At 39.2% G+C, this 26089-nt stretch overlaps 1 protein-coding gene across 2 annotated transcripts in view; it reads left to right on the top strand.

Moving 5' to 3' along the window:
• The first annotated feature begins 4425 nt into the window (after positions 1-4425).
• The window catches only part of SLC13A4 (solute carrier family 13 member 4), a 61245-nt gene continuing 39581 nt past the window's right edge, over positions 4426-26089 (top strand). For both annotated transcript variants that reach the window (XM_060694504.2, XM_034403046.3), the window contains exons 1-2: positions 4426-5243; positions 24753-24881. In XM_060694504.2, the coding sequence (XP_060550487.1) occupies positions 5133-5243; positions 24753-24881 (240 nt within the window). In that variant the 5' untranslated portion in view covers positions 4426-5132. The remainder of the gene's footprint in view (positions 5244-24752; positions 24882-26089) is intronic.

Here is a 26089-nt window from a genome sequence, read left to right as displayed (position 1 = left end):
TTTAACCTACAAAACACAACACAACACAACTGGCTCACCCACAATGTAAAAGCAGCTGTGTTAGACCCAAAATGGCCCCTGCAACAAGCAGGAACCTCACACAGGCACAAAAAGCCCAAAAAAACAACTTTCACACTTTACACACACACAACACAACACAACACAACTGGCTCACCCACAAGGTAAAAGCAGCTATGCTAGACCCAAAATGGCCCCTGCAACAAGCAGGAACCTCACACAGCCACAAAAAGTCCAAAAAACCAACTTTCACACTTTACATACACAAAATGCCCGCCGCCATCGCTACCTACTCGCCCGAGCCGGTCCGAACCGGGAGCATTTCATCCCTGGTCTGGCCATGCTCCAGAGCTGGTAGTGAAGACATCTATGATACCATGATCAGTTTTCAAGGGGCAACTGAAGTTCAGAAATGGGTTTTGGAAAAATATTAACTAAGCATTAAGAGATATGATTTTGATATTTCTCATTATGCATCCTATCAAAGATCCAACCTACTAAGGAGAAATTTCCTGACAGTGAGAACAATTAATCAGTGAAATGGTTTGCCTCCAGAAATCATGGGTGCTACATCACTGGAGGTTTTTAAGAAGAGATTGGACAGCCATTTGTCTGAAGTGGTATAGGGTCTCTCCTGCTTGAGCAGAGGGCTCATCTAGAAGACCTCCAAGATCATTTCCCAACTCTGTTACTCTGTTAAAAGCTTTTTTCTAAAGTGACATAGTTTATTGGAAGTATCCATTGGAAATCAAAGTTGTGTTCAATGTTGTTTTGTACTATAAAGATTTGTTCATTATATGATCATCTATCATAATTGCTTGTTCATTGCATCTGGTAGTTGCCTAGTTAGGATGATGTGTAAGACCTTCCAGAGTCTGAAAGGAGAATGGTGGCTATACAATAATTACAATTGGTCATATTCGCTCTTCTTCAGTAATTTGATGATCACACCCTTTTACTAGTCATCTGGGACACCTGTTCGCTAACATTCATTCATCACTCCCATTAGTTCTTGAATGTGCAAAATGGTGAACATACAACAATGAATGTACAAAAACAAATGATAGGACTTTTCAAAACATTCTACATTGACCAAAGTTAACACTGATCTCTCCTCCAGCTCTGTTGTTTTGCATGATACTGGAAGCTAAAAAGTACATGCACACTGCAATCTTTGCTTTGATTATGTACAACTTTTTAATTGAGTTTTAGACTTACCTTGTGCAATTTGAACCTCAGTGGCCATCACCTTGCATTTGCTTTTAGTGGATTAAAAAAAGAGTCTGCTTTCTGAAAATCTAAAATGGTGGTTAGAGAATATGTATGCCCTGAGATGATGGTAGCACATATCCACTACTACCTCATGATTTTAGACTTAATCATCTCATCTCAACACAGCTTGTGAATCTTTCACAAGGCAGCCTTTTAGCAAGACCTTAGCTAAACTTTAAGCCACATTTCACAGCACTATGTGACTTCTCTCATAGTCAAAATGAAGTATTGTTGATTTAACAGTGAGCCTTGGCTTGCTCTCTGAATAATACATATACAAACCAAGTATAAAATACCATGCAACTCCCTGTAGAGCAATGAACTTAGAAATAACTCTTTACAGTCCAGAACTTCCAGCTTGTAAAATTTTTGTCCACCTCTTTTATTGTGGATGATGTCAGTAGTTACAAAATATAACGATGGCATCCCAATCTTTCTATTTTATTTAGTAAACTATTTCAAGATAAAGGAATAAAGCAGCCATATTCCAAAATATATTTGGGTTTGGGGTTCATTTATTAGAGGAAATGTGTAGAAGTGGCTCAGTGCCTAAGGCGCTGAGCTTGCCGATCAGAAAGGTTGGTGGTTTGAATACCTCGTATAGGTCTCCTACGTAAGCAGGGGGTTGGACTAAATGACCTCCAAGGTCCCTTCCAACTCTGTTACTGTTACTTGGAGAGCCTAGCAAATGGGCTGGGGGAAGAAAGAAAGAAAAGAGAATTAGCTTAATTGTAAACCTTTACATTAGATCAAAATTGGTTGTTGTTTTTACCTGAAAAATAAATCCTTCCAAATAATTAAACCAGGAACTAAGAGATAGAATGTAGGGATTCAAAATCCCTTAGGGAGTGAAAGGTGATGATGTTCTTTGTGAAGGATTCCATTAAAGTTAATTTGAAATAATAAACATTTCAGGTATGCTTGCAAAAAAAGTAAAGACAGATGATCAAAAAAACTGTTTTTATGTGTGCCATGGCTATCATTTTGACTTTTTGTTAAGCACTCTGTGGACAACCCTGAAAAACATCAAGACTAGCAAATGACTTAATGAGGATTTTGGAGGATACATGTTGGGCTATACCAAAAAACCCTATCTAGTAAGTTTCCTACAATGGCTAAGTGGCAAAGCCTATAACCAGAAGCCTATATGTATCCTCCAAAATCCTCATGTCGTCAAAACATCATTCTCGATATTACTAAAGCAAACTGGATTTCTATTTTACCCCATAATGAAAGCAGAGAAGCAGCATGGCAGATTACCTAACTTCTCCAGCCCGGTGATAGTTAACGAATGCCTTTTTTCATATCATACAGCTAAAACTCAGAGTTGGAGACCCACCAAGAAAAATATAGGACAGAATCCACATGATTTGGAAATGTGAGCACATCAGCAGAACTTAACAAAAAGTCAAGCTGTGTCTGGTCATACTTTTCTTCCAACCCGGATCAGGGTGGTGAGAAATTCCTGGAATTGTGTAAGGTTGTAGACGTTACAAGTGCATCCAGCCATATACCACTGGAGTCCAGCATTGGATGTCCTGGGCGCTGTTGATACAGTTCTACAGAGGAATTACTGAATCTGTCATTTTTACATCTATAACTGTCTGATTTGGTACAGCAACTAGGAAAAGTACAGACTCCAATGGATAGGACTGCAGAAAAAACATTTGCAACCAGTTTGCTTTCCATAGGACAACCTTTTATGTTGCACAGATCAGAAGGAGGGCTGATAAAACAACTACAGACACATCCTGGATATAAACTGTTTCAACTCCTCCCCTCGGGATGCTGTTATAAGGCATTACAACTAGACATAGGGACAGTTTTTTCCCTCACGCCATCCCTCTGTTGAAGATCTAATCCTTACAATACTGTCTTACATCTAAGTATATTCACCTATATTGTATGGCTGTATTATTATTATTATTATTATTATTATTACTATTATTATTATTATTATTATTATTTATTGGTTAATCTTTAGTGAGATTCACAGCCTTTGAGGCTGGTTAATAGCTCAGCAGCTCGAGTCCTAACCAAGGACTAGGAACTGTTAAGGTATCGTCGGAGGATGTAAGCTGTTCCGAGTAAGGTGGTTTTTTGTAGAGTCAAAATGTTCAAGTCCGGCAAATTTAGAATTTCTAAATAGCGGGGTAGCCCTTTGGGTATTGCTCCGAGGGCTCCAATTACAATCGGGACAACACACGATTTCTTTTTCCACAGTCGCTCAACTTCAATTTGTAAGTCCCGGTACTTTGTGATTTTTTCTTGCTGCTTATCTTCAATTCATGCATCACCAGGTATTGCAATGTCAATGAACCATACTTTTTTCTTCCCAGTGGTTTTTGCTGTACTCAAATCCAAACTTCTGGCACAATTTCCAGTGAATGATTTTAGCAACACGGTCATGGCATTGTAGGTAGTCAGTTTGTGAAATTTTGCTGCACCCACTGATCAGGTGGTCAACTGTCTCTTCTTTTTCATTGCAGAGGCGGCATTATTATTATTATTATTATTATTATTATTATTATTATTATTCTCATCTTCTCTACTACTCCCCTCTTACTGGTAGTATTATGATTATTATTACTCAGTTGCTTTGCATGTACGACACACCTAATTCCCACAGCACTCTCTTATGCCTAAGGTTGTAGTATGCTGCTACCCATGTAGTATGGCTGCATTACTATTATCCTTTTCATCTTTCCTACTACCTTCTCCTATTGCTTTGTTGTTCGTATGTACACTGAGAGCTTCTGCACTGGAGACAAATTCCTTGTTTGTCCAATCACACTTGGCCAAATAAAGCTCTTCCCTTCCCTTCCCTTCCCTTCCCTTCCCTTCCCTTCCCTTCCCTTCCCTTCCCTTCCCTTCCCCTCCCTCCTCTCCTCTCCTCTCCTCTCCTATCTTATCCTATCCTGCTGGAGCCCAGCATTGGATGCATCCACCTCATGTGAATAACTTCTACAATTCATGCCACAAATATTTGCATTCTTCAGAAAGAAAGCTGCTGGGTGATGGAAAGTGAAGGAAATCAATGCATTATGTTGTACTGACAACAGGGATTCATATTTTCACAGCAGTTCTCTGACCTTGACATTGCCACACTGTCCAGCATCTGGGATTGGAGCTAGAGAAGCCGCAGGGGTAGTTGGGTGGGAATAGCCTGTTCTATGGAAGGACATTGATTTCTTTCCCAGAAAGCTCCTTAGGTTTTGCCTAAAGGGGGGTGGGAAACTCTTCCACCTTGCATGTTGGTGAGCTGTGGTAGGCTGAGACTCCGTTTTTTTATCTGAAAGTCAATGTAATCTTTGCAAGAATTGCTGTGAAATTCCTAGCAGTGGGGATGAAAAAGTAAGTAGGGGAAGCTAATCCCTAAGCAGTTAAGAAAGGAAAAAACCACAAGAGAGCACAAAGGAGAAAGAGGAGGAAGTAAATCTGAAAAACTGTGAGTTTTCTTCAAAGTTTTAATTAGCACGGTGAAAACCCAATTGGGGCACACCTGGCAGTGTGTGATTGGGGAACGAAGCAGCTGAATCTTTGTAGGTGCAATTTGCATTCCTTTAAAATAGTGATGGAAAGTGGAAAGACGTTCTGCCTCATGGAAGTAGCCTGGAGATTTTCCTGATCACCAAAAAGCCAAAGAGCACTATGTTCTTCAAGTATTTACAGTGTGATGGTTGTGAAGAACCATTAGTCGGCCCTACCTAAAAATCACAGACCTCTTAATGCATTGAATGAGGTATCTCTGAAGGAAGGAAATTCTCCAGTGGAAAAGAAGAAACCATTGACTGGAAGCATCCATTTGGGAATATTCATCAGGAAATCAACAAGCTAACAATATGCGGTGTAAAATGACAGTAGCCAAGGAATTTCTCCAGGCCAGAAACCTACTACTGGTTGTTTTAATTCCACTTTTGCTGCTTCCATTGCCGCTCTTATACCCAACAAGTGTAAGTATTTTAATACGTTCTTCATTGCAATTTTAATTGGGGACTGAGATGGACCATGGAAGACAGAGTAAAAGAGCTATTGATCAATTAGGTTAAATGGATAACTAAATCTTAGCATGCCTATATTTCAATATAGATATAGGGAAAGGGATGACTTTCCAGGCTTGGAGAGGAAAAAATAATATCTATTAAGTCTTTTTTTTCAGGGAATGATTAACATTCATAATGTCCCCTTCAGTTCCCAAAGTGAGAAATGAACCACGTGAAATGATCTGATAGATGAAAAAGTTCCGGAAGTAAAAGTAATTTAAATATAATTCCAAAAGTTATTCCAGGAATCAGGATTTGGGCATACATCCCCTTTTACTGTACTAATTACTTCAGTGGATGAAAAACCATGGAGAATCTTATCTTGAATCCCACAGACATGCTAGCTTGGAATGACAGGAGGTGAATGTAACATCTCATCCGTTTGAAGGTTATCAAAGAAAGATCCAACTTAAAAATAAGGACAAATTTCCCAACAATTGAGAACAATTACTCAGTGGAATGGCTTGCCTCCAGAATTTTGTTTGAAATGGTAAAGGGTCTCCTACTAAACAGAGGGTTGGACTAAAAGACCTCCAAGTTGCCTTCCAACTCTGCTCTTCTGCTCTCTTCAAAGCACTAGATTTGGGGAACCTGGTATGGGAGTAGAAGGAAACAAGGGGAAGCAGAGGTCTTCTTGAATGGTTTCTTCTCACAGAGTGAAATGAAACTAGCAGCTTTGGGAAGGGAAGGGTGTCTTTGGACAGCATGACTGAGCTTTCTCCAACATTTGCCTTATTGCTTTCTAGCTTTTCAACCTGATTTGGCTATTAGATGTAGCAGCTAAATTGAAGATCAGTGTCCAGAGGCAGTAAATACCAGACACAGAGACAAAAAAGATAAAGGGTAAAAAGTGACAGATCTGGCATCTTCAGGGATGCTACTGACAATGATTTAAAAAATGAATTGGAGAGAAGAAAAATTGCCTCAAGTAAGAAGACTGTACAGCTAGGACTAAGAAAACATGGTTTGGGGTTATATAATGCAATAGCAAGATCATGTTAGAGTCCTTGTCATTTAATTGTCTCAATGAGACCCTACAGATATAGAAGTGATCCTAGGCTTAGTCTTCATTAACCTTCCAATTGGGTTGTTACCACCATTTTATAGGCAGAAGCTGTAACATGCTGAGAAAAAAATTAAGAGAGGCATAGAGACGCTATGCAAGCTGTAAGCCATGTCCTACATAGGAACTGACAAAAGTTATTCATTGATGAAAATATTGCATTCTAACAAGACCAATTTTCTAAGCCCGCTTTATGGCCTTGAATTCTATGTTAAACTCTGCAATTATATATATACATTCTTTGAACTTCTTCCAACCTTCCTTCATCAACCCAGAAATAACTTTCTTTTTGAGAGTAATATGCACTTGTCCAAGGTCATCCAAGGAAATAGTATTGTTTACTTCAACTTGCTAGCTTCAATGAACTCAGAATATACTTTTTTTCATAAATATGTTTGAAACCTCTTTAATTCTGTTTTACTTGTTATTTTCGTTTATTTAAAAATAATAATTAACAAACTAAAGAAAAGAGCAAAAAAGGAAAAGGAAGAAAAATATGGAGAAGGGACTGATAATCTATAAAAATTGGACAAGTGTTTACAAAATATATTAGAAACTAGAAAAACATTCCCATTATTCTGCTAGCAACATTAAATTGGTACAATATATAAAGAGAATATATCAATTTGCCACTTTAAACAGTATTGTACAACTGAAGCCAGAAAATAGTCAGTCAAAAAAAACAATAGTCAGTCTGTCAATAAAACTTAACAAGAATTTCTAACTCATCTAAGATAGTCTGTCTTAATTATATGACTAATCAGACAATGCCTAGTGTTTTAAGAACTTATGTTAAAAGGAAGACAAACCTGAGATGCTAATTAATAGTATCCTCTTGTCTATCAAGGTTATAGCGAACAAGTAGGCAAATTAAACAAAGCAGAAGTCAGTTAAAACTAATTTAAACAAGGGAAGCAAAGAAAGGTAATGAGATTCTTTCTTTGCTACAGATAAAATAAGATAATGAAGACAGAATTAAGAAACAATGAACGGAAACTCACACAAACATTAACAATCAGCAAATAGTAAATTAATATAAAATGCTATTAAATGTCTGTAACATTGCATATTTACCCGTAATTCTATTTGCTTAATCTATCTTTTACAAAAGAAAAAGGAATCTTTTTCGACTGTAAATTATTTCAACGTGCATTTGTTTAGAAAGCTGTTGTATTTTTGCTGATAAACATGGAACGGTTTATATTGCCGCAGATTTTTTTTTCTCAAACAATGTTACCAGTTTGTCTCCAGCTTTAATTCAAGGGCTTGGTGTTTCAGTTTTCAGCCCTTAATCAGCCTGAAAAATATTTTGCTAAGCAATGTCTGAACTGAGGACCCAGATTGTGGGGGCAATAAGCTGACTTTGTATAAAAAAGAACACCGCTTAGGAGGGGCCAAAAACCCTACTAAGCAGGTATATACAAAAGTATGAAGGTTATTGCTTAACGCATTGTAAGCCGCCCTGAGTCTCTGGAGAAGGGTGGTATATAAATCAAATAAATAAATAAATAAATAAATAACTACAAGAGAATGTCCTGTAATATCTGAGGCTGAAACAGTGGAATAGATTTGAGGAATTCGTGAAACTTTAGGTTTCAAAACCCCTCAGCTCTTATAGCCAATAGTGAGGAATCTTGGGGGTTGCTGATTGTCATGGCTGCTCAGGCAATCAGGAATATTTGGTTGCACAGTATTATCTCAGCTTTACTCTAGGGCAGAGAGAAATTCTTCAACTTATTTCTTCGTTTTCATTCACTTGAAGCTTTGGAAACCTTTCAGAGGAGAAAAAGACTTCAAATATTAATGGGTGGAGACAGTGGTGATTTTCAAAAAAAATTCCCTACCGGTTCTGTGGGTGTGGCTTGGTGGGCGTGGCTTGGTGGTCATGTGACTAGGTGGACGTGGCTTGGTGAGTATGTGACAGGAAAACCAACTATCACACTTTACACAAAAATATCACAAAATCTACACAACTGACTCACTCACACACAATGCAAAAGCAGCTGGACTTCACACAAAATGGCCCCTGCAACAAGCAGGAACCTCACAGAGTCACAGACAGCTCAAAAACCAACTATCACACTTTCCACAAAAATTCGGGCAATAGGTAGTAAAAAAAATGCTTTAAAAAGTAAAAAAAAAAAAAGTTCCAACAATGGTGTGGCACAGCTGATTGTCACAGCTGATCATCGGAACCTCTTTTTAAAAACTTTTTAAAGCATTTTTCTACTACCGGTTCTGGCGAACCAGTAGCATTTTCACTAGTGGTTCAGGCGAACCGCCCTGAACCAGTAGCATTTCACCCCTGGGTAGCGATCTAGATGATACTTTGTTATGAGATACCCAAGGCATGTTCTATTAGGATTAAGCTTTTTCAGAAGCATTTTAATTGCTAAAGGAAAGTTCTGCTTTTAAGAAATTATTACAGGGTATTATTATTATTATTATCATCATCATCATCATCATCATCATCTGCTTTCTGCTGGAAAAAAATGAGAATTTGTCCATGAGACTTCTCTGTGTGTCAAGTTTAGCAACAAACGTCGAAATGTCTAGTACAGAGATGTGGAAAAGGATTTCAACTGCAAACATTGTTTCTAAAATATTGCCTTTAATGTGCCTTTTCACTGTTTCTAGTGCCATTTAATTAGTTGTATACTTGCTTCTACGTTTAAATACTGCCCTTATTGTTTCTTCCTTGTTGGCTTTCTGTCTTGATTTTATTGAGCCCTAGAAAAGCAGCACAGAAGTAACAAACAGAAGAATCCCAAAGTCTTATGGGTTTCACAGCAGAGATAAACTTTACTCTCTACATAGTTTTCACCATCATTCTGCATAAGTTGAAAGATGACCATTTATGCCACTTCGGTGGTTCTTACCTAAATTATACACAAAATAGATTTTTATTACAATCATAGACCAGATCAAAAACAGAAAGAAAATATGTGAAACTAGAGACAAAACCCACAATAAAACCAGGGGTGGGCTTCAAAAAATTTAGCAAGGGGTTCTCTGCCCGATTGCTGGGTGAGCGTGGCCATGGTGGGTGTGGCCTAGTCAGCCTTCTGCACCACGGCAGGGGGGGGCATGTTTACCCTCCCCGGGATCCGGAGGCTTTACTTGAGCCTCCAGGAGGGCGAAAATGACCTCCCAAGGCTCCGGAGGCCCTCTGGAGGCTGGGAACGGGCCCATTTCTTGCCTTCCCGAGCTTCCAGTAGGCCTGTTTTTTTTGCCCTTTGCCCTTTGCCCTGCACTTACCTGCATCCAAACCAGGCTGCATGAGGACTCCTGGGAGAGGAGGGGCGGGGTGGGCTGGGCCAGCCAGGAGTGGGATTTGGGGGTTCTCCGAACTGCGCAGAATCTTAGCTAGAGGTTCTCCCGAACCCCTGCAAACCCCCAGCAGCCCAGCCCTGAATAAAACCCATAAAATTTTACTTATAAAATTATTATGGTCAAAGTATGATGTGCTTTACAAAAAGTAAAACAAAACATAGCCATGTTAAGAAACTATTGAACAGATTAATAGGAACTGTAAACAAATTGGTTCCAGATGCTTATGTCCTACAAAATGACAAGAAGGAGACCCATTCCACTCTATGTCATGGAATTCCTAATTATGAATGTCCTTTGCTTCCTTGTTTATGCAGACAAAGTAGTAGAAGAAGAGAACTTTAGAACAGGAGTCCCCAACTGGACCATGGCCTACTTGGAACCAGGCCTCATGAGAGGCAGGTTGACATGCATGCGCACACAACTCAACTTGCATGAGCAGCAGCCCAGTGTATGTGCACACATGCACGCAGCTCAACTTGGACAATTTGAGCTGCATGTGCATGGCATGCACGGTGGCCAGCCGCTCATACAAGTTGAACTGCATGCACACATGCATGCCGGCCCACCACTCACGTGGCCTGGTTCCCCTCTCACCCTTCCAGCCAGGCCACCAACCCAGAAAGATTGGGGACCGCTGCTTTAGAATTAAGAATTAGGCATATATCTTAAATCAGAAATCCCATGCCATTGAATATATTCCTGAAACTTTTGTGCAGATATTTTCATCTAGTCTTAAATCCAAAACTAAGTTTACCTTTAAAAGTAAATTATTTGGAAAAAAATAAATATAATCTTCATTTCAAATAAATGCTTAGCAATGTAGAAATATTCAGTTTAAATATTTGATTAATTGCTTTTCGAAATCTGAGGTAGAATGTAGTCTGAATTCTCAGAAGGGAGGGGCTGCATACCAGATGTAGTCTGGATTCCCAGAAGGGAGAGGCTGCATACCATAGGTCCCATAAATGCTATATAGAAATAGCACTTAGACTTGTATACCTCTTCACAGTGCTTTACAGCCCTCTCTAAGCAGTTTACAGAGTCAGCATATTGTCCCCCAAAATCTGGGCCCTCATTTTACCGACCTTGGAAAGATGGAAGGCTGAGTCAACCTTGAGCCTGGTGAGATTCGAACTGCCGAGTTGCAGACAGTCGGCAGTCAGCAGAAGTAGCCTGCAATACTGCAATCTAACCACTTCCCCACCATGGCAAAGAGGGAATGAAGCTTGAATAATTTGATCAGGAGAAAGAGAATTAAGCAGGATCCTTCCTAGCAATTCTCAGAGTATATCTACGGTGATGCAAATAGTTGCTTTAGTTTGGCAAGATTCTGTCTATAGGTGAAGAAAATTAAAGGAAATTGGTTAGAAGAAGTTCCACTTGGGTTTTTTTTGGGGGGGGGGTTGGTTATGTGGCCTGAGAAAATCTGACATTTTGGGGACAAAAACCCAGCTATCAATTCAGTGGTGTAAAAACAAATGTCACTGAATTAATTTGATGATTGCATTGGATTTTGAATATGGTCAAAACTCACTTTTCTGGATTGAATCAACAATCCAAGTCAGATAAATTATCTGAGGTTGAATCAGTTATTCAGTTTGGAAATCCAAATGGTACAGAAGATGACATGTCCAAAATGATTTCATTTCCCAGTTGAATCAATTTGACTTCCCATATCAGATTCACGATTCCACAGATAAAACTGCATCTAAATTCACATAGGTCCATAGACGCTACATAGTTCCTTAAAATGTTTGATTTAATTGGCTGAACAGAAAATCAGTTTAGGACTCCATTTGCTTTTTGGAGGAATTTAAATTGCCAGGTCAGCTTGACTAATCTCATGAACATTGAATTCTGTGTCAAAAATGAAAGGGCAGCTAGTAATTAAACATTATATAGCAAAGCAAAACTACTGTACTCCATTCTTCCTTTATTTCGGGCAATTTTACATCAGATCAAGAGAAATCAAAAGAGATTCTAGCTGTGCCTGATCAAGACAGGTTAGTTTTTAAATGCTTCATAATTAACTGCCTTCATTATTCAACTGCTTGGTTAAATAGTTATTGACCATTAAATAACCCAACATAAACCAATTACATTTTAACTAAGATTAATAAACTGGCAAAGGTAATTGATGGTTTTCTCTGTTTAAAATATTGCCACATGAAATTAGTCAGCCTGCCACCTGGAATTCCCAAGGTCACAGACAAGAATGGGTATGAATGGATAAGGAGGGAAATGGGCTGTAGCCTCTTAGGAGCATCTGATCAAGCACTGTGGTGCCTTCCAGATGTGCTGCATAGTAGGGGCCATGCTTACATAGGAATTTGATGCATTGCCATTCACATCTGGAAGGGTCCCAGATTTGGGGGGAATGATGGAGATTTTTGGAAAATGTGGTCTAACTCACTTTGAGGACCAAACATTGAGGAAGTCCTGTACAAATGGGTCATATCCTGATCATGTACTTTAAATTTGGACTTACTTTTTTTTTATTCCATTCTTTTTAATCTGTATATATAAAAGCGAAAACCACACACACATTAATCACAAAATCTCCAGAACCATAAAGCCTACAAACTTGAAATTTGCCATGTATGTTCCTCTTGGCTTCTAGGTGCTCACTAAGAAAGGATTTTTTGAAGTGACCATCAGAGCATTAGTATTTCCTATATTATTATTAACACGCTCTGATGTTCTACTCCCCCTCCCGACCTCAAAAGAAATCTGTTCCAAATGGAAAACACAAGCAGAGGAGTTTCACTTTAAGTTTTACTTTCACAGCAGCAAGCAGCTTTACTACAGAACAGTTGAGCTAAGCCACACTCAGCCTCCTTCCTGTCTCCTTCCTGCTCACACAGCAAATACTGTTTGAGTTTCCAAACACCCCTCAGCTCTCTCACACACTGACAGGATGCTAGCCAGATGAATAACGATGGATGCTGCAGGCTGGGACATTCTACTCCCCCTCCCCCTCTATTCCAACTGCCAGTTGCATTATATTAGCACACTCTGATACTATGGAGTTACACATTCTACATTAAGTTTCAGGCTGCAAGTGTCAATTTATCAAGCCAGAGCACATAGTTTCGTAGTGAAGCACGGGTGTTCAGCTAGTTGTTTATATTTTCTATCAAAATAGACCTTTGTTCACACATGCTAAGCCATGATTTGCTCAACTATGGTTTATTAATGAAGCCACTGTGTCTGGGTTTACATGTGCTAGTAACTAATAACTCACTACCACCCATAAGATGCTATATGTGCTATACAACACATTAAACCAGCCAAGAAAACCACATTAAGGTGACTGACAATGGATGCTGAACTGACAGTGGAAGCTGAACTGGTTGCTGTCTCTATGATGAATGTACAGCAGGAAACTTGGTTCACACCCCAATGCATTTTATAGTTGACTTTGACTGATATTGAACACCTCTAAACTGAGAAACCCTCCATCAAAACCATTTGATGAATTGTTTGATTTTGTGACATAAAGTCAGTATCAACTCTTAGCAACCATAGCAATATCTGTCCCCAATCTGGTCCTTCATTATAACCCTTCAGTCTTAGACTTACGGAGGCAGAGAAATAGAATTTTGTTTCCCAACTTCTACTACCTACCTTCTGTAATAAAGAATAGCAGAATTCATTCGATTTTTGTAGTCTTTGTGTTCCTTCTTATAATTTGCTTCCATCTTGCAAGCCAATGCCCTATTACTACTTCTGATGCAATAAAAATATTTATTGATAGTGTTTATTTCTGTATTGGATTATGTAGAGCAATACATAAAGGTTTAATAGGACAAGGTAGTTTATAAAAAGGCATAAATAAATTGGTTGCATTCTTAGCACATCTTTTAATAGAATCCCCAATCCCCTTTTCCTTTAATTTCAGGTTCCTTTTCCTTGGCTCCCTTTTTCCTCCCCCCCCTTTTTTTTTTTTGGCTTTCCAAACAGCCACTTCTGCATTTTAGCCTCTTCAACTCCACAGGCCCCAATGCTTTAGAAATCCTTCCAATCTCAAGATTTTCTTGTGATGTAACACAATGAGAATGGGCTGTTTGGAAAATAAACACAACCCACAGCAGCAAGCTCAGATTTAGCCATGTGCTTTTCAGAAGCATGCCTTCTCTATTTATTAACTCTTAACAACATCAAGTACTGTAAATGTTGGCAATAAATTATTTTGATATAAAATCCTCTGGATTTTGGGGATAATCTTTATTAGCAACTAATGTTTTAACCAGCATTCTGAATACATAATTTTTCACATCTTGACTTGTGATTGCAAGGATTCCAAAGGCATCTAGTTCTCTTTATCCAAAGATCTAGAATTATAACTTCATCACCTAACAATAAGTACTATTTTATATAAGCTTAATTATAGTTCTTCTGCAGAAGAATGAAGGAATGGATGGGAAATCTTAAAACCAAGAATCCAGCTGAAATGCTAATGCTAGCATGTTGGGAAATGCAAATGCCTGTTCTTCAGCATATTCTGAAGGTCTCATGTATATTTTATCTTATCCTTTGAAGTACCTTAACATATCAAATTTAAACAGAGGAAAATGATATTTCAAAACTTTATGATTTCTGTATCTATGTGTACTAAGCAAACCTGGTTAACACAATGCCTTTTATAGTTGGCTTTTGCTGATATCGAACAATGGATGGACGGATGGATTATATATATATATATGAGTCAGTGTCAACTCTTAGTAACCACATAAAGAAATCTTCTTCAGAAGGCTCTGTCCCCACTCTAGTTCTTCAGGTCTTCTAAAAGTGCACCCATCACCATTGTAACTGAGACCATCGACCTTGCTGCTGGTTGTCCTCTTTTTCTCTTTCTTTCCACCTTTCCCAGCATCAAATTCTTCTCCAGAAAGTTAGAGCTTCACATATTGTGTCTGGAATAGAATAATTTGAGTCTTGAATGAGAATTCTGGGTTGATTTGTTCAAAAACTCTTCCCCCCCCCCCTGTTTTCTTGACTATCCTTGGTATTCTCAAGATCCTTCTCCATCATGAAAGTTCAGAAAGGTCAACACAGCTTTTGGGGGGACTAACTTTTACTTCCACAGAGTGTCACAGGGAAAAACATTGTCTGCATGATTCTGATCTTTGTAGCACCTGAATATCTTTTCCAAGACCTGCATTGCTAACTTACAAAGTGCTACTCTGCCGCACATTTCTTAAAGGAAATCCCAAGGCTTTAGGCTAAATTGGGATTTAAAAAGAACATTTGTATGTCAGGAGCTGAGCTCAGCTTGAAGGAATTTTTAGTGACCAATAGTTTAGCCATTTAGGTAAATTATCTGACATGGTGTGACAGTTTAAGTACACTCTGAATTATTTTGTCCTTACTATTGCTTTCTTCTTTTCCTCTCTAACTCACACATGTTAAAAAATAAGGAACTGCTGAACTTCAGAATTTGCTTTCAAAAAATATCCCTTAGTCCTTGTTTATATTATATCTATGTTTTGGCTTCTCTGTAAGAGCTCAAGGTCATATATTTGATTTCCCCTCTTATTTATCTTCACCAAAAAAATGACTTTCTGAATAAGAACAGGTAAGGTTGCCAGGTGTCCACTATTTGAGCAGACAGTCCACTTTTTTCACGTTATGTTCACTATTTTTTTTCACAAAATAGTGGACATTTTTTTTATTCAAAAGCTTTATGATTGTATATTTTTTAATATTTCTCAACGTTGTACTGAAATTAAAGAATTATTCTTTAAACACAAAGAATTGATCAAAGCTGTGCAGTCAAATAAAAAATACACATGACAGCAAAGTGAAATGTAATTTAATATTTTACATATTATTATAATATATTTGATGTTTTGAATTTTAAGTAAAGTTTTGAAGTGATTATTTTAATATGTGTTAAAATGTTTGTAAGAAAATATATAATTTAATTGTAAAAATTTTTTTTATTTTTTTACTACTTATCACACACACACACACACACACACACACACACCGCTTGTCCACTATTTTTTGGAAGCAGACCTGACACCCTAAGAACAGGCCAAGATATTATGACTAGTGAATTTCCTGTCTGAATAGGAGTTTGATTCTGGGTTGGTACAATTCTAGTCCAACATTCTATCTGCTACGAACAAAAGCACTCAAATACTAAATATGCTTTAAATTGCTAAATTGTTACCAAGTGCCACTAGAAAATGCCTAGGCAGCTTAATGCCCCTGAGATTTTTTAAGTCTTCAAATCCAATTGATCACAAGTATTCTGGTCATTGGCAAGGAGTTCCATTAGATATGCTCCAACTATGTAGAGCTTGCCAGATTGGTTAATCCTCTTCAGTAAAGGTGAATATTTGAAAGTCAGGGTTGAGATGAATGTCCTTGGTGCTCTCTGAACTTGGTTGTTTTCTTGCAGGTATTTCATTACAAAACTAGGTAACATCATCAGAACTAGCAGTGTGATTACCTAGTTTGAGTAATGAAGTGTCTGCGAGAAAATAACCCTCTTCAGAAATACAAACTCTAGAATTTAAACCTATACCAGAATTGAAATGCAAAAGATAGATACAGAGCAAGTGGATTTCTGGATTGGGTGGTATAAAAACCATTGTAATAATTACAAAATAAATGTAATAAACTAGATATACTCTAAGATTAGGTTCACACACTGAGTTAAATTTTAGTTTGCTTAATCATAATTAAACCACATGGCCTGGTTCATATCAATCAAGGAGAGAAGAACTAAGAACTTTCCTGACAGTTAGAATAATTCACCAGTGGAACAACTTGCCTCCAGAAGTTGTGAATTCTCCAACACTGGAAGTTTTTAAGAAGAGATTGGACAACCATTTGTCTGAAATGGTATAGGGTTTCTGCCTGAACAGGAGGTTGGACTAGAAGACCTCCAAAGTCCCTTCCAATTCCTTGTGTGTCCAATTACTCTTGGACAATAAAATTCTATTCTATTCTATTCTATTCTATTCTATTCTATTCTGTTCTGTTCTGTTCTGTTCTGTTCTGTTCTGTTTAGTTTAGTTTAGTTTATTTGATTTGTATACCGCCCTACTCCCGAAGGACTCAGGGCGGTGAACAGCCAACAATAAAATACATAAATACACAAAATTTAAAAACCCAATAAAATCAAATTAAATTATTTGGCCCTATCCTATCCTATCCTATCCTATCCTATCCTATCCTATCCTATCCTATCCTATCCTATCCTATCCTATCCTATTCTATTCTATTTTATAGAATCTTAATATGTGACAAATATTCATATGGCAGACAATATGGGAATTTCTCAGTAAAACATGCCTCATTAGCAGAACTACAAAAAGACATTCACAACATTTTGTAAAATTATGTATTTCTCATCTTTGGGTAGGAAGGATTCAAAGCATTTTTCATTCTACTTTTTTAAAACCTGAATCATGGGAAGAGTTCTTATAGATGGGTAAGAATTTGCCAGCTGGATATATTGAAGGTGCCATGGGGGCACCTTATCACCTTTTTTCTTTTTCTTTTACTGGGGAACCAATGAGGTCTGCCTCTTAGGTTTAAACTAGCTTCCCTATCAACTTGTAACGTATGGTTTACTAGCTCCATGGGCTTTCATTCACACAAACTTTGAACTATTTGGCTTAACATGTTGACTAAAGCCGTTCTTTTCTTATGTGTAATTTGAACACAGATGCAGTTTGAAGGGGAAATAGCCACAAATTATATGAAAATAATTTGGTGCTTGTGGATTTTGAATATAATTGTTATAATTACTATTATATAATTGTTATAATCACTATGAATCTAATCACAATAAAGTGAGTCACTCCTTTCATTATTATATTCCATGTAGTAACTCAGGAAGAAAAATCTGGGCGTCACAGGGCTCTAATCAATAGTTCTGTGTGCCGCAATATACTAGGAATAAATCCAATTAAGTGTAGGAGATTTTTTTTTTCTTATTTAATTATGCATAGAATTGCAGACGTACTTTCTTGGCAGTAATAGGATGCACATATTGAATCTAGAATTACTTTAACCTGGGAAAACTATTCATTAAACTATTTGAGAAAAGAATGAGTTAGCATTTAAAAGTATGAGGTATTCTTTCATTCCTTTCCCCCTTCCAGTTAGAATCTGGGTCATAGTCTGATCAAAAGCAGGGTAAAAATCAGTTATTTCCAGCTATCTTCTGATAACCAGGTGATTTATTTAGCTAGCTATATAAAGTAGGCCAATCAGGCTTGCTTAAGGCAAAATGCACCTCTTTTGAGATTTCCTAATTGAATATTTTGACCCTGCTGGTATTCAGCCCTTCTGGATAGCATAAACTGTCTGCCTTTTATTTAACTGTCCACCCTCCATGGATTTCCAGCTCCATTCAGCTCCATTCATTTTTGTTTCAAAGGTCTGTTGAGCCATTAGCCACCGCTGCATTTTGAACCTCTTTCCTTTTATAAAACCTTTGTCTTCTCCAATTGAGATGTGTTGAACTGCAGTTTCCATCATCCCCAGTTAGCATGGTTGGCAATATGCCTGTGGAAGGTATGGACATTGTAGTGCAACTGTGTACCATGGTATTAGGGGAAAGTCTTATTTTCTTGTGTTTCTTCTCTTGAAATTCAGTCTGTTAATTTTGCTATTATCTTTGCTGGCCCATCATGATCATCTTCGTCAATTCTGGTCATTGTCATCCAGTTTTAAAGAACTGATGGTTCTACCTGAGATCCAATTTGAATAAAAACTTAGAAGAGATCCTGAAAGAAATAAGAAAACCTTTAGTTAAGGCAAGGAACATTTGTTAAGATCATCAAGGAAGGATTCCACAATAAAAGGTGGAAGCAAATGTGGTTGTTGTTGTTTGTTGTTAGTTGCAAAGTTGTGTCCAACCCATTGCGACCCCATGGACAATGTTCCTCCAGGCCTTTCTATCATCTACCATCCTCTGGAGTCCATTTAAGTTCACACCGACTGCTTCAGTGACTCCATCCAGTCACCTCGTTCTCTGCTGTTCTCTTCTTCTTTTGCCCTCAATCGTTCCCAGCATTAGGCTCTTCTCCAGTGAGTCCTTCCTTCTTATTAGGTGGCCAAAGGATTTGAGTTTCATCTTCAGAATCTGGCCTTCTAAAGAGCAGTCAGGGTTGATCTCGTCTAGGACTGAGCGGTTTGATCGCCTTGCAGTCCAAGGGACTCATAGGAGTCTTCTCCAGCATCATGGTTCAAATGCCTCAATTCTTTGGTGCTCAGCCTTTCTTATGGTCCAACTTTCATACATTGCAACTGGGAAAACCATAGCCTTGGCTATACGCACTTTTGTTGGCAGGGTGATGTCTCTGCTTTTTAGTATGCTGTCTAACATTGCCATAGCTTTCCTCTCCAGGAGCAAGCTTCTTTCAATTTCTTGGCTGCAGTCCCCATCTGCGGTGATCTTGGAGCCCAGGAAAATAAAATCTGTCACTACCTCCATTTCTTCCCCATCTATTTGCCAGGAATTGAGAGGGCCCATGCCATGATCTTAGTTTTCTTAATGTTGAGTTTCAAGCCAACTTTTGTGCCAAATATAAGTACTTCTCAAAAAAGCAAACGGTTCCAGTAAGATCAGGGTGGTCTCTCCAGGAGATATTACCACCACTTGAAAACATAGCTTGAAGCTAAAGTCTTAGGTATTAAGCAGCCGTTGATTAAAAGGTTACTATGAGATTTCTGTATCCACAGAAGAGTTGATTATGATCTCCCGCATTTCTCAGGATTCTCTTCCTGTATTTTTATGTTGCTGTGACAGAAGATAACATTCAGCTAAATAGTTTACAAACTGGTTTCTCCCAGGAGAGAGGAAAATTGAACACAAGCTTTCTTTGCAGAAAGTCTCATATTTAATTCCTGTCAGCCATACTTAACATGTATTTGCTTTGTAGGAAGTTAGCACCCACCCCTCTCCTAGGAAAATGAGATATTTTAGGAAATATTAAAAGGGCAGAATATTTCCTCTAAAAGGGAGGCAGAAACTCATCCCCCCCCCTTTGTCCATGGGCCATTAAGGCCTGGGCCAGTCTATTCTACATAGCAGAGATCTACCTCCTTCAGGCAGAGCCATAGTAGGAATTGCCCAAAGCCCTTTCATTACATCATCACCCATCAAGAGTCAACCATGCCTGGGACTCAAAAGACAACCTACAAAGTTACCCCTGCATGGCCCCATGGGAGTCTGACAACCAGTCAGAACACAAGCTCAAATTCAAAGCCCAACAGAGGGTATAAAACCCAGGTATCTCAGCATCTCTGCCCTTTTTCTGCTCAGGATCTCAAGCCATGTGATCCTGTTCATCAATAAACCTTCTTTCCAAGCAACTTCCATGAATCCAGAGTCTTTTTTCCCCCACTTGAAACTGAACCCAGGTGGACATTTCTTCCAACAGCTTTTTAAGAGTTATGTTTTAACTCTATACATTAACCCTTTTTAATTGATTTGTTGCCTAAATCAAATGAAAAGGTTGTTCCTGCAGTGAGCATCCATTCATATGCACAAATGCTCCATATTGGCAATTAATCTCATTTTGATATCTATTTCCATTGTGTTTGAGGTCCATACAATAGACAGGTGGAAGAAGTGTGAACAGCTCTTTGTACTCAATATGCAGCTCTTTCAATAGCATTCACTTTCTCCTTTTCCCAGTCTGTCCTCTGCTATCTCCCACTTTGTTTAATGTCAAGGCCAAGATAGGCACAACTGGGTAAGGAGAACCAATGGCTTGATTTCATTTAATGCAACATCATACATTCAGTGACAATCAAAGCTCTTTTAAATCCAGGAAATTTCCACTTATAACAATGGAATGGTCTATGCTTTTCATGCAGAATTGAATGAACGTGTGTTGTATATCTGTGTATGCATCTGAAAGTTGTAGTTTAGGACCACAACCGCTTGTCTTTTTACATCCCATGCTTGAGAGGCTCTGTTTCTCAAGCTTAGAGAAGATGGGATACATAGTGATACCAAAGCACACTCCAAAGAGATTTTCTGTGGATTGGATGTTTGGAAGAATTACCACATAGAGTTCTGCGAATTGAAGTCCAACTGAAGTCTTAAAGATGCCAAGGTTTGAGAAACACTGGTTTAAAGCAACCCAGAGTGACTTAGACTGCTTTTGCACCAAGCATCATATGCCAGGATTTTCGGTCCAGGGAGAAGCAAGGGTTGGAGTAGATTAATAGTGAGAAGTAGAGCCTCTCTTTCTAACATAGACACTCACTTAGAAGAAGCCACTTTGTGGTGGATGAGTAACAATGTTGGATTCCATCAAGAAATAAAAAGTAGGGTGAGAGTGGGCATTTCAAGGTCTTTGACTGCCTCATCCATTTCTGAAATATGAAAATAAAATGGTCTCTTTGCGATCTTCTTATTGTTCACTGCTTTCTAAGAGATGTATTCACAGAAAGATCTGCATTATGCATTCCGTCAAATCCAGATTTAGCATGCAGCTGCCACTTGTCTGAGTCTCGCTGTTGAAACAGTATTTTTAAATGACTAATGGTATTGGCATTGTGTGCGTGTGCTTGTATCTGTGTGTGTCTCTGTCTCTGTGTGTGTGTTTTGTGTGTGTTTATTGAGGTACTAGAGCAGTGTGTTTCAACCTTGATCATTTTAAGGTCAGTGGACTTCAACTCCCAGAATTTCCTCTTCAATTCTGGAAGTTGACGTTCACGGATCTTAAAGCTGTCAAGACAGACAAACATGTATAGTAGAGTCTATTGGTTGAGCCAAACCCTGATTCCAGAAGTCCTGTTGTCATTGGATTGTTTCATTTCAAAAGAAACCTTCTAAGAGCCAGGACTTCTCTGTCTGGGACTTCATCTTTCCCACTCTCATTCTCAGTGGTTAAGTATGTATTGGTGTGTAAAACTGATGAGATAGGGAAGGCTCCCAACAAAAGGAATCTGATCAAAAGTAGGTAACTATGGCTGGAACCTATGGTGAAAAAAGTAGGGTTATTCTATAAGTCCTGTACTGTAACACATTTATTTATTTATTTATTTTATTTTATTTCAAATTTATATACCGCACCTTCTCCCGAGGGACTCAGGGTGGTGTACAGCCAGCTAAAAACATACAATACAAACATTAAAAACATTTAAAAGGATATATATTAATTTGGCCCCAATTTAAAATGACAAACCAATTAAAAATGTTTTTAAAAAATGTTATGTTAAGCCAGCCCGGCTTGCTGGAAAAAGAAAGTTTTAAGGGCACAGCGGAAGGCACCAAGGTCTTGAATTCTCCTTATCTCTGGGGGCAGCTGATTCCAGAGGGTAGGTGCCCCCACAGAGAAGGCCCTCCCCCTGGGGGTCACCAGCCTACATTGTTTGGCTGATGGCACCCCGAGGAGGCCCTCTCTGTGGGAGCGCGCAGGTTGGTGGGAGGTCATCGGTAGCAGCAGGCGGTCTCAAAGATAACTAGGTCCTATGCCATGGAGCGCTTTAAAGGTGGTGACCAACACCTTGAAGCACATCCGGAAGAACACATAAAAGCTAGTTGGAGTTTCAATTGCACCATGGTGATTTCTTTTTACCATTCTCTTGCCTCGGTGTAAATAAAGATAAGGAATCTCTGGGAAGCACTTTATTTTGTACTATATATTTTAGTACATTAAGATTTATCCAAGGTGTAGAGATAAGCTACTTTACAATGGCATACAGCCCTGAATAGGAAAAGACTGCAGAACAGTGTGTGAAAAGGAACAATATATGCAACTTAGTTCAAACTGGCTGATAAAGTAAGATTTATAGAGTGGAACTGAGAAACTGATCAATTCATTAAAAACTGGAATTTATTCCTAGGCTCTAATGGGTAGTGTTATCTGGAGCAAGTTTGATTTTGTGACTCTTGAGGAAATGGATAAGGTCTTCCAATCGGTGATCTGAGCCATTTCTCTATTAAGTGCAGGTCTTTCTTGCATGATTAAAGCCACCCAGAAAGTGTTTTACATTGGATCCAGATCAGTGGTGGGATTCAAATTTTTTTACTACCGGTTCTGTGGGCGTGGCTTGGTAGGCATGGCATGACTTGGTGGGTGTGGCTTGGTGGGCATGGCAGGGGAAAGATACTGTAAAATCTCCATTCCCACCCACTCCAGGGGAAGGATACTGTAAAATCTCCATTCCCTCCCCACTCCAGGGGAAGGAAAATCCCCATTTCCTCCTGATCATCTGGGACTCGGGAGGCAGAGAATAAATGGGGGCGGGGCCAGTCAGAGGTGGTATTCACCAGTTCTCCGAACTACTCAAAATTTCCGCTACCGGTTCTCCAGAACTGGTCAGAACCTGCTGAATACCACCTCTAATCCATAAAATATATTTACTTCTTGGTTTGAGGGATGGTGCTCTTGATCTTAACTTACCCCTAGTTAGTACTAACCTACTCAACCTAACCACCCTGGGACAATTTCAGTCCAGTCTCCAACCTTCCCTTTCTAGAGAAGGTACTGGAGGGGATAGTTGGGCTTCCTTGGAAGAAACCAAATATCAATATCATTTTGGGTTTCATTTGGAGACAACATTGGTTTATTTATTAAGTCTGTATGCCACCCACCTCCCTACCAAGTTAGTCTGGGCATCTTACAATACCATAAATAACAGATTAAAATAATTACAGGATTAAAGCATTAAAAATTAACAGAATAAGAGAATAACAGGGTTGGAAGGGATCTTCAAGGTCTTCTAGTCCAACCCTCCCTGATCAAACAGGAGATCCTATACCATTTCAGGCTGTCCAGACTCTTCTCAAAAGCCTCCAGCTGTGGGTGATGGAGCACCCACAACTTCTGGAGGCAAGCTGTTCCATTGGTTAATTGTTCTCACCGTTAGGAAAATCAAATGTTATCTGATTTTTTTTTTGTTTATAAACAGATGTTATGTTAAGAAAATTACCAGATGTTAAGAGTTAAAGCATTAAAATGGCTGGATTAATTAATGACTTGTGACAGAGCTGAGATTAAGTGGTGAGTCCATCCTGATGTTCTTTGATTTCTCAGCCAGTTTCAATATTTTTGATCACAGCAGCCTTTTGGACCAGCTTCAGGGGTTGGGAATGGGAGGCACCATTTTGTGGTAATTATTATCCTCCTTTCCCTGAGGCCAGTTTTAATTGTGGTTGACAGGGAGAAATGTTATACCCGGAGTCCAACAGTGTGGAGTGCCACAGGCTTAAAACTCTTGTTTAACATCTATAGGACACCACTGGGTGATGTCATCTATCAGTTTGGGGTCAAAATCTCATCAGTGTACATTGAGTCTCTTGAGCGCAACCAATCTGCACAAATGAAGAAGCAATCCATAACGTTTAGACATCTCAGTTGTATCATTTCATCAGCCAGTAGTTGCAGCTCAGTGTTCTGCCCCAGCTACTGACCCCAAAGAATGCAGCACACACAAAGTCTGTACAAACCTTAGTTTACTAAATTAAACCAGTCTTTTACAACAGTGTCTGTTAATTAACTGCATTAACAGCAGCCAAGAATTCAAAGAATAATAACTGAAAGCTTATTGTGTGTGGCAGAATGCCCAGAAGCAATTTGCAGGAACCTGATAAGATAAGCAAGACCAAGACACGAAGGTATGTGAACGAAGTTGTTCCCTGCAAATTGCTTCAGTCGGTGTTCTTCCTTAAATAGGCTAAGGGAGTGGCCAATTAGCCCCAAGCCTTACTCTCGAGGAGACCTCCTCCTGAGGAGCCACTCCTGCCTTTTGGCAGCTCTGCACGCCCGTGCATTGAGAAGAGGCTCCTCCTCTTCATCCTCTTCACTTAAGGGAGCTTCTGGAGGTTCTGAAGGTCCTGGTTGAATCCCCACCTCTGGCACCACATCTTCTCCAGCCTCCTCATTGTCTGACTCAAGTGCCAGCTGCACAGGCTGCTGGCGCAGCACCACACCAGCCTCCTCGCTGTCGGAATCAGCTACAAGCTGCACAGGCCGCTGACGGGCCACAACACTCAGGAGGTTCATGTGACCCTAATTATTCCTATATTTCTTCCCTAGGAAGCCTCATGTGCCTATGTGCTGATCGTCACAGCGATATATTGGGTATCCGAAGCAGTGCCCCTTGGAGCAGCAGCCCTTGTTCCTGCTTTCCTCTATCCACTCTTTGGTGTCATGAAGTCCAGTGAGGTCAGAACTGTGTACTTTTTCCTTCCTTCATTCCAGGGATAACATCAAGTATCCAAGAATCACACTTGACTCCTGGACCACCATGTCATTTTCTTAGCTTGCCATGCTTTCCTTTGGGATATTTTTTTCAACTTCCTAGTTTGGTGTCGATCCCAGTGATTTTTCCCATTTAACTATGAATCAGGTCTGACTCTGCTTAGCTTTTGGGAATCAGCAACAATTGGCTAAATTAATTCACCCCGGTAGATACATCATTTCATGAATTTATAGTTTGTGATTGGTGGCCAGCTTTGAACTTTTAAAAATATATAACCAACTTACTACCTGCTGAAATACCCTCATTTCAATCTTTTTTTTAAAACACAAACAATGTTTCTTAGGGTTTGTTTGTTATAAAATGCAATAAAGAATGCTTTAACCAGTAATGTATAGAGCAGGGGTGTCAAACTCAAGGCCGGGGACAGAACCCGGCCTGTGGGCTACTTAGATCTGGCCCATGGGGCCACCCTGGAAACAGCGAAGGACTAGCCTGCGGTACTTATGCCAGTGAAAATGGAGCTCGTGAGGGCACATGCAGCTCCACTTTCGCTGGCAGAGGGTTGCAGGAGGCCATCGCAGCCGAAAACAGAGCTCAGGACCCCGTTTTCACTGCCAAAGTGCTTAGGCTACCACAGGCACCCCGACATGAGTGATGTCGAGCTGGCCATGCCTGCCCTGGCCACATCCACCCTGGGCCCCTGAGGTCAAACACAACCCTGATGTGGCCCGCAATGAAATCAAGTTTGACACTCCTGGTATAGAGGCAAGCTTTTTTTCCTTTTTCTTCTGTTAGGTTTTAGAACCTGCAGCTATCTAATTTAATAGAGGACTCACCGAGACCAGGCATCATTTGTGAAAACTGAGCTGCCTTTAAAGTGGGATTATTTCAGCCATCATAATACTGGATAACATCATGCAGATTTCATTTTTTTAAAAAACAAATCGTATCTGCCTATATGGCAAAATAAATGTTCATTGCACAGTTAATATCTAGCTCATTTTTAACACTCCTAAACATGAACATTGAAGAATCTCAAAGCAGTGACATGACCCATGTGAGTCTGTGTGGCAAATACGTCCTTCTTTGTCCAGGAATACTTGCAGAGTGGAAAAAGATTCACTTGATAAACACTGGAGTTCCTGCAATGAGAGATGAATGTGAAATCCGT

Source organism: Pantherophis guttatus, chromosome 7 (genome assembly GCF_059756535.1).
Source record: "Pantherophis guttatus breed Tessera chromosome 7, ASM5975653v1, whole genome shotgun sequence".
NCBI lineage: Eukaryota > Metazoa > Chordata > Lepidosauria > Squamata > Colubridae > Pantherophis > Pantherophis guttatus.
This window is presented reverse-complemented; position numbering and strand designations above follow the sequence as displayed.